The 9,929-nt window shown below is 45.6% G+C and overlaps 1 protein-coding gene across 2 annotated transcripts in view; it reads right to left on the reverse strand.

Annotated features, from left to right (window-relative positions):
* Positions 1 to 9,929, reverse strand: part of FRMPD3 (FERM and PDZ domain containing 3) — an 87,207-nt gene that overhangs the window by 35,349 nt on the left and 41,929 nt on the right. For both annotated transcript variants that reach the window (XM_023203059.2, XM_023203060.2), the window contains one exon: positions 1,023 to 1,167. In XM_023203059.2, coding sequence (XP_023058827.1) covers positions 1,023 to 1,167 — 145 coding nt within the window. The remainder of the gene's footprint in view (positions 1 to 1,022; positions 1,168 to 9,929) is intronic.

Consider the following 9,929-nt stretch of genomic DNA (forward strand, 5'->3'; position numbering starts at 1 on the left):
TTTTTTTTTTTTTTTTTTTTTTCTGAGACAGTCTCACTCTGTCACCCAGGCTGGAGTGCAGTGGCATGATCTCGGCTCACTACAACCTCTGCCTCCTGGATTCAAGCGATTCTCCTGCCTCAGCCTCCCGAACAGCTGGGACTATAGGTCCACACCACCATGCCCAGCTAATTTTTGTATTTTTAGTAGAGACGGGGTTTCACCATGTTGGCCAGATTGGTCTCAAACTCCTGACCTCAGGTGATCCGCCCACCTCAGCCTCCCAAAGTGATGGGATTACTGGTGTGAGCCACCATGCCTCGCCTTTTTTTTTTTTTTTTTTTTTTTTTTAAGTAGAGACAGAGTTTCACCTTGTTAGCCAAGCTGGTCTCAAACTCCTGACCTCAAGTGATCTGCCCGCCTCAGCTTCCCAAAGTGTGATCTGACTACTCAGAAAACCACAGTCTTGAAGAAAGAAATAGTCAAACAGCAAGGGCAAGTGGGTTGAGAGTATTCAGCATGTGAGGAGGGCAAAGTCTCAGCTTCACTCACTTCTGGGTGCTGGGGTGGAGGAGCACTTACTGCATCTGCATGAGCCTTAGGTCTAATATGTGAAGTATCTGTTCTTTGAGCCACCTCCTTTTCATCAGACCTTTATATTCATTTTCACCTCCACTTCAACTGAGCCAGAACACCTGTAAATTTCCTCTAGATCTCCACACTGCTAAAGCTTTGCCTTAGATCCAATGCAACCATTTAATTGGCTCTATTTATCATGTTTGGTATTTTAATAATACATTCATTGGTTGACTCAATCACAATGTTGTCACACAGGTATCCTTTGTGGAACAGGTACATGTGAAGGCCAGCTGTCTTTCCCATTGGGCTGTGCCAGCTAGGATACAGTGCTACAGTTTTGGCTCCTGGCAAATCAGGCACTGCTGGCACGGGGTGAGCACTAAGGCAGAGAAGCTCTTCCCTCCATATCTCCAGGGTCCAAAGGGCCCCTGGCACAGCAAAAACCAACCGAGGTTGAGCCCTACCTGCCTTGATCATTGGAGGTGGAAGTGGCTGGCTGGCAGGCCTGGAGAAGACCATCTTCCTGGAATCCAGCAAGAGGCGGCAGTAACCCGTGATCAGGCAGGCAAAGTTGGTGGCTTCAGGCCACTCCATCAACAGCACCAGAGGCTGCAGAAGAGAAGAGAAGAAACATGAAGACATGGGAAGGAGGGAGGCAGATGCACTTCCAGAGGCATGGTAGCTAGGAAAAGATGACTTGCATAATTAAAGGAACCATACTTTCTGAATCAAAAATTGAGGCACAGGGCTTGACAAATAGTTTCTTCTGATTTGAGAATTTCTTTGTAATAACCTCTTACCCAGGTATCAAAATTAAATCAACCTTTAATTATACATTTAATGAACCACATTTACTGAAAAGGACTAAAATTATATAACCTCATGTGACTGCTATGTAGCTGTATTTGTGTTTGCCAGGGCTCAGCAGATGTACAGGCCAGCTGGGAGAGCGGGGGTAAAGTTGGGAATCTAGGTTAGACTTCAGAATGGCCTAGACCACCCTCGATTCTAAGTCCCTTGGGTGCAAGAGCTATGTCTTGCTCATCTTCACATGCCCCCTGTAACACCCAGAACACCTCCCTGGACATAGAGGAATCCCTATGGAATCAAGTCGTAACTCTGCCTTTAGGGCCAAAGTCTTTCTGGCCTGCTGTTCTGCTCAGAGCATCATGCTCGGCTGGGTGCGGTGTCTCATGCCTGTAATCCCAGCACTTTGGGATGCCGAGGCGGGAGGATCATCTGAGGTCAGGGGTTTGAGACCAGCCTGGCCAACATGGTGAAACCCCATCTCTACTAAAAATACAAAAATTAGCCTGGCATGGTGGCAGGTGCCTGTATTCCCAGCTACTCCAGAGGCTGCGGCAGGAGAACCGTTTGAATCAGGGAGGTGGAGGTTGCAATGAGCCAAGATGGTGCCACTGCACTCCAACCTGGGTGACAGAGTGAGACTTTGTCTAAAAAAAAAAAAAGCATCATGCTCTATCCCTCTTCTTTTATTTCCCTGTGTCTTTGAGATGTTGTTAATTGGTGCTTATTAAAAGAACTCCTTGGTCAAATATGTTTGTGACATTGGGTTAAATAACACTATGCAGATAGTTTTACTATGAGAATTCATAAGACCCTTTAATATATCGTTGTGCACTGGGAAACCTCAAAAGAAAGGCTTTAATATTCTAAGTTTTCTGAATTTATTAGACCACAATGATCTATTTTTATAGAACATCTCATGGTAACAAGGTTGTTGTTGTTGTTAACCCCCTTTGGGAAATACTAGCATACATTGTTGACTTCTGTTCCTAACTCTAAATCAGTCAGATTAGTCCTGGGGTTAACTGGTTAACTGCTTCAGAGACCAGGCAATACTATTCAAGAAAATCAGCACTATTTCAAGAAAACCTCCTAGTATCTGTATTATAATTTTAACTGTGGCTTGATCAAGTTTGAGTCAGACTGAAGTCAGCCTTGGGAACATTCTCCTTGGAATAGGGTAGTGGTTTCCAGATAAAGATCACTGAAGACTGGCTAAAGAGGGAGCCACGGGGCTGTGGGTCACCCAGACCAGGCATTAAGAAATATGAGAATTAGGCAGAAGAAATGAGGCCCCTCTCTGACCAATGAGGAGGCTACTGCAACAGTCTAGGAGAGAGGTGGTTAGGGCCTCCACTAGAGTGGTGGCTGGTCCAGTGAAGAGGAAGGGACATAATGAAGACCTGATAGAACTTGATCACCAACTAGATTAGCCTTCCTTGGCTGAATCACCATTACCTGGGGCACAATTCTGATTCCAAACCAGCTCAGCTGTTAGCTAAAGTTGCAGTGGTTTTCTTTTTCCCAGGATTACAACACAGAGCATGAGTTGAATATTTTGTAGTTCATATAGGCCAGGGGTCAACACACATTTTCTACAAAGGGCTAGAGAGTAAATATTTTAGGCACTGTGGGCCATGCGGGCTCTGTCACAACAACTCAGCCATTGTACATAGTGTGGAAATAGCCACACATAATCTGTAAATTAAATAAATAGGCATGACTGTGTTCTAATAGAACTTTATTTACAGAAACAGGCAATCAGTCAGATTTGGCTCATGGGCCATAGTTAGCCACCTGATCTAGAAGTGAAACTTCTTTCTTGCCTTTTTTTTTTTAATAGAGACAGGGTCTCACTATTTTGCCCAGGTTGGTCTTGAACTCCTGGGCTCAAGTGATCCTCCTTGGCCTCCCAAAGTTCTGGGATTTACAGGCATGAGCCACAGCGCCCACTGAAGTGAAACTTCTTTACAGCTAGAAACAATTGTATTCATTCATCACACATCTCAAGTTATTACATTTGCTAACAGCAATCACCTTCTTTGGAAGTTCTTCTCTTGGCTTCTGTTTCTGTGAGCTGTGTTCTGGTTCTGTAACCTGACCATTTTCATCTCTCTCTTTGGCTGGCACTTCATGTGCAACCTCCTCGCCCTAGCTATATCCTAGGCTTAGTGTACAGCCCTCAATTCTTCTCCATCAGGGTGTCTGCTTTAACTTCTATGCTGGCGATTCAAAAATCAACATGCCCAGTCTACTCCCTTGAATTCTTTTCCTATCGCAGAAATCATATAGCCCTATGTCTATACCACACAGTCTTGTGTTGGATCAAATACTAACTTGAATTCTTTCATAGTTGTTGTACATTCAATTACAATGCATGCCACAATAAGGCATTTGGACTCTGCCCCAACTTTAAGGCAACAAGTTAGTGATGCTCCTATGGAGTTCATGCAATACCATTGGGAGGAAAAAGGAACAGTTTGTACCCTGAGGAGCAACAGCTTTTTTTTTTTTCCAGTGAGAAAGGGGCCAGAGATAGGTATTACTTTTTAGTCATTATTAGGAAGGGGTAGAGGGGACATTCGTACCTCCAGTTAATGAATGCTTCTCAGTCACAACAGGATAGCCAAACTTGCATACAACAAAATAAAGACAAAAAAGTATGGAAAGGAAATGAACTTGGGGGGCAGGGAGTCAGATACCCCTTCTTGCTGTCTTGCTGCCACTGCAACCCTGCCACTGATGGCAGAAGGATATATAGATACTGAGATTTGAGTGTAAATGGTGGCTACTACCATTACCAAGAGGGCCCAAGACTCACTAGGCTTGCCTCAGGGGTATGCACATCACAGCCATCCCTACTGCCACTGCTTCATTTCAGGACCTTATCATCTTCCTGCCAGATCAAAACCCCTCAAGGTATGTGTGAGTGGGTGGCCCTTGTGCTGAGATACTGAGCCTCTCGGCTTCTCAGCCCTATTGCCTCTGGCCACAAGCTGCCTCATTTAGTATATATGTATGCCTCATTTGTTTGTATGTTTTGTCATATAAATTGTGACATTTCTCATGATATGGAAAAGGCTGGGACACACTAACCCAAGAACCTCCAATAACCTCCTGACTGGCCTTTCTCCCTGTAGTTTCTACCCACTTGAATCCACTTCACCTCCATATTGCTGCCTGAAGATTCTTTTGTACTTTATTATTATTATTATTATTATTAATAGTAGTAGTAGTAGTAGTAGTAGAAACGTGGTCTTACTATGTTTACCAGGCTGGTCTCAAACTCCTGGCCTCAAGTGATCCTCCCACCTCAACCTCCCAAAGTGCTGAGATTACAGGCATGAGACACCATGCTTGGCCCTGAATGACCCTGAAGACTCTTTTTTTTGTTTTTGTTTTTGTTTTTGAGACGGAGTGAGTCTCACTCTGATGCCCACACTAGAGTGCAATGGCAGAATCTTGGCTCACTGCAGCCTCCGCCTCCTGGGCTCAAGTGATCCTCCTGTCTCAGCCTCCCAAGTAGCTGGGATTACAGGTGTGTGCCATCACACCTGACTAATTTTTGTATTTTTAGTAGAGATGAGGTTTCACCATGTTGGCCAGGCTAGTCTCGAACTCCTGACTTTCAGTGATCCACACGCCTCAGCCTCCCAAATTCTGAAGGCTCTTTCTAAAGCACAAGTCTCATTGTCATTTAAAATCTTCAATAGCTCATCACCTGTAGAAAATCCAACTGCCTTACAATGGCATACAAAGCCCTTCAGGACCTGCACCCAACCTCCATCTCCAACCATATCTACATTAACTCCACTGGCGCTCCCCTCCCATCACTGTCCCTCACCTTATACTCCAGCAATTACAAAGTATTTATAGTTCCTCATGTTCCTTCACATCTTCATGGCTTAACCTATGCTGTTCCCTCTGGCTGAAATGCTCCTGTGCCCCGCTTTGTCCACCCAACAAGCTGCCATAAACTGGCTCGATGCCTCCTGGAGAACATGACAAAGTGAAAGATGCATCCACGCATTCCAGAACCAAGCCAACCTACTTCCTGCCCTCATGGAGCTTACAATCGAGCAGGAAATAAGACATAACCCAAATCAAATAACCATGCAAATAAATATGATTGCGAGGTGTGATAAGCACTTTGAGGAAAACGTATAGAGAGCTACCCAAACGTAGAATGTCCTGGAGTGTTACGTGGGTGGGTAAGTGTGAATGTGTGCGTGTGTGACTAATTTGGTTTCAGAAATTGGAGACAGCTTTGAGAAAATAGCATTGGCTGACAAATATAATGTGAGACCATTTGACCAAAGTAGAGGCCGAATGGTTGGCTGACTAATGAGCTGGCCGGCTGCAGGGCAGTCTGACTCACTCATGCCCTGGTTGACAAGCCGGCTCAGGACAGACAGAATGCCTAACAGCCTCACATTCTCACCACTGAGCTACCTGGCTGGCTTGTTGGCTGGCTAATGGACAGAATTACTGACTGGAGGCTGGGAGAATGGCTGATTGACTTCATTGACCACTTCAGTTTCCCCTCTTACCCCCAATATAGCCCAGTGCCAGTAATAAAACAGCACGAAAGCAAAACCCTGTGCACAGAGAGGGCCAAGCACATCCCCAGCTGGCTCAGCACAGCACAGCTCATCAGGAGCCTCTCCTTGGCATCCCCAGACAGCCAACTTGGCCCCAGCATGGGCCAAATGCAGCTCGCAGTAAAAGGAACACAGACATACATTTTGCCAACAGAAAAATGAAATTTTTGCCATCAGGTAAAAATGAAATCAAAAGCAGGCAAACAAAAAGGTTGGACAGGTTCCTTAGAAACCTTCAAAAACAATTTTTTATTTTAGGTGGGATTTTAATGATCATGACATGTAATGTAATGCTTGTCCCTACAGAAAGCACTAGAGAAATAAAGCTCAAACATGAGAATAGGAGACATGCTGGGCCACAAGATATCCCTTGGGACATTCCTTTGATGATTTCTTTTTCCACCTTATGTGCTTCTGTGGTAATGGGGTATGGTAATGGCACAGGTATGCCTCAGTCCCAGGCTGCCATCTCTTGAAGAAAGATATTTGAATACTACCTTATGTTTGCTCCACTAAAAGCAAGTAAGCTGAGTGAAAACTAATTAATATGCCCAGGACATCTTCAAATGTAGCATGATGAAAGGAGAATGGAGTTGGAGGCATGAGCCAGCCAGGAGAAGGTACAGCAGGGATTCATTTGACATGCTCCAGCTGCATCTCCTTCCCAGGGTGCCCTGGGAGCTATCAGGCACTTAGTACTCTGAGATGCCAACTAGGAAAAGGATTTTCCCTGGGGTAGCCTTCACTCACTCTAGCATCCCTGAAAACAGGAAAAGGATGGAATCCAGGGGCCTGGAGGGGAAGGGTAAAAGATGATGGTCTAGAGACCCAAGGGATCAGTATATTTGGTTCTTGCCTCCACAGCCCTAGGAAAGGCTAAATGGGCACAGCCAGCCAATTTGGCGGCAAGGCAGAATATCACTTAAGGTAGAGGTTCTCAGGCCAGATACAAATTAGAATCACCTGGAAGTGGTAAAGACTTGTATACTCCTGGGCCCCAACCCCCCAGAGTTCTGATTTTAAATGGTCTGGGAGGAAGAGTCTGGGCATCCAGTGGTTTTTAAATCTCTACATATGATTCTAATGTGCAGTCAGGGCTGAGAACTACTTTAAATGGATCATCTTAATTTCACCAGACCCTTACAGAATATTACCAGACCAGAGTGGCCTATCTAGGGGGAAATGGGCCAAGTCTGATTTCTACCTTCCATGTCCCCTGTTAAGGATGTTCAGACAGTCCTTCTTCAGTGTATCCTATGCAGTTGTGTGCCGGTAAACATTTCACAACCAGTTCTTTCTTTCCTTTCCTTTCCTTCCTTTTCTTCCTTCCCTCCCTCCCTCCTTTCTTCCTTCCCTTCCTCTCTCTTTCTCTCTTTCTTCCTTTCCTTTCCTCTCCTCTCTTTCTTTTCTTTCTTTCTTTCTTCCTTCCTTCCCTCCCCTCCCCTCCCCTCCTCTCCCCTCTCCTTTCCTTTCCTCTCCTTTTTTTTGACTGGATCTTGCTCTGTCACCCAAGCTGGAGTACACTGGCATGATCACGGCTCACTGCAACCTCTGCCTCCCAGGCTCAAGCCATCCTCCCACCTCAACCTCCTGAGTAGTTGGGATTACAGGCGCAAGCCACCATGCCCACCTTATTTTTGTATTTTTAGTAGAGACAGGGTTTCGCCATGTTTGCCAAGATGGTCTGGAACTACTGGCCTCAAACAATCCACCCCTCTCAGCCTCCCAAAGTGCTGGATTACAGGCATGAGCCACTGTGCCCAGCCCACAGCCAGTTCTTTCAAGTAGTAATTTGTAGCACTGGCCAATTTCCCTGATGTACATACACCCACCATGGCTGCTTTCAAACTATCAACATGATGGCACTGAACAAAGAGATGGGGAGAGATGTGCCCAGCTGGCTCTGATGCACTGTGTGGGCCAGCTCCAGCCCACCACTGGCTCGGTGGGTAGATTCTTACTGAGCCCAGGGAAGCCATTCTCTAGTAAGAAGCTTCCCAACCCTGCTCTCCCAATTCCTTCCCAGAGCCACCTCTCACTAAACACAAATATTGCTGATATAAAGCACCTCTAAGAAGCTTTCCTTAATACCCCTAGCCAGAATTTGTCCTCCCCTGTACTCCCCTAACATGCTCTTGGTAGCTCTCCTATGGCACTTCCATCTGTGTGTCACGTATTTGTGCAATTTTTTTTTTTTGAGATGGAGTCACACTCTGTTGCCCAGGCTGTAGTGCAGTGGCACAATCTCAGCTCACTCCAACCTCCACCTCCTGGGTTCAAGTGATTCTCCTGCCTCAGCCTCCAGAGTAGCTGGGATTACAGGTGTGTGCCATGACACGTGGCTAATTTTTGTATTTTTAGTAGAGACAGAGTTTTGCCATGTTGGCGAGGCTGGTCTCGAACTCCTGACCTCAGGTGATCCACCCACCTCAGCCTCCCAAAGTGCTAGGATTACAGGCATTAGCCACCGTGCCTGGCCATATTTGTGCATGTCTATCCTAAAAGCTGGGTAAGCTTCTTGAAGGCAAGAAGCCATGGTTTTCTCTCTTTCTCTCTTTTTCATTTTTGTGGAGAACGGGATCTCGCTATATTGCCCAGGCAGGTCTTGAACTCCTGGGCTCAAGTTATTCTCCCACTTCTGCCTTCCTAAGTTCTGGGACTACAGGCATGAGCCACTGCACCCAGTAAGCCATGCTTTGTTCTCTTTTATTTTATTTTTTTTTTAATTTTTTTGAGATGGAGTCTCACTTTGTCCCCCAGGCTGGGATGCAGTGGCATGATCTTGGCTCACTGCAATCTCTGCCTCCCAGGTTCAAGCAATTCTCCTGCCTCAGCCTCCCAAGTAGCTGGGATTACAGGTGTGTGCCACCAAGCCCAGCTGATTTTTTTTTTTTTTCATTTTTAGTGGAGATTTAGTGGAGACAGGGTTTCACTATGTTGGCAAGGCTGGTTTCGAACTCCTGACCTCAAGTAATCTGCCTCCCTTGGCCTCCTAAAGTGCTGCGATTACAGGCATAAGCGACCGTGCCCAGACTCTTTATTAAAAAAAAAAGAAAAAAATTTCTGTGTTTAGCATGCTTCCCAACAACAGCAAGTTCATACTAAATGACAGTCAAATCTAAACCTTGATCTTCTTTTCTCCCTCAATCTTCCCTTTCTCCTTTCACCACAATATCATCCATTTTGCTTCTGCTGGGCACATAGTACCATTCTTCAGAGTATTTGGGACCCATGAAGTAGGCAGAAGGGCTAGGTATAATAAGACATGTGCATTGTCTGTGCAAGAGTGGTATGCAGGGGAGAATATGCACCCACATCTTACTGATTTCGCATGTTTCACATCTCCTCTTTTTTTCTCATTACCACTGCTGCCCCTCCAGCACAGGCCCTTGTTCCTTCACTCCTGGACTAGTGCCGTGATCCCCTCCTCACTGCCCTAGCTCCACATTAGCTTTGCTCTCACCCATCTTACACCCTGGTCCAAGTCAACTTTTATTTAATCACCCCTCTGCTCAAAGACCTACTGTGGATTCTCACTGTTCTACCACATTGAATCTAAATTCCACAGACTGGCCTTTGAGGCTTTTAACCAACTTGTTCTGCCCACCCCCAATCTCTGCAATCTCTTTTCTCGTTATTCTGCTCTCCAGCCAAGCAACTATGCTTATCGACCTGCACATATGGCTTGCTTATTTCTGTGCTTGCTCCTTGCCTTTGAACACATCCCACTTCTCTCTGCTAATTCATGCCTATCACTTCAAGATCCAGCTTAAAACACCCTCTTGCGGGAAGTCAGATCTGGTTAACTCCTTCCTGTTCTTTTGTTCCATATTCCAGATCACACTTGTCTGTAACATTTACTTCATATTACTTTTTCTTTACTGATGTTTTGCTTTTGAAAAAACAGCCGGGCGCGGTGGCTCAAGCCTGTAATCCCAGCACTTTGGGAGGCCGAGACGGGCG

Source organism: Piliocolobus tephrosceles, chromosome 12 (assembly GCF_002776525.5).
Source record: "Piliocolobus tephrosceles isolate RC106 chromosome 12, ASM277652v3, whole genome shotgun sequence".
NCBI lineage: Eukaryota > Metazoa > Chordata > Mammalia > Primates > Cercopithecidae > Piliocolobus > Piliocolobus tephrosceles.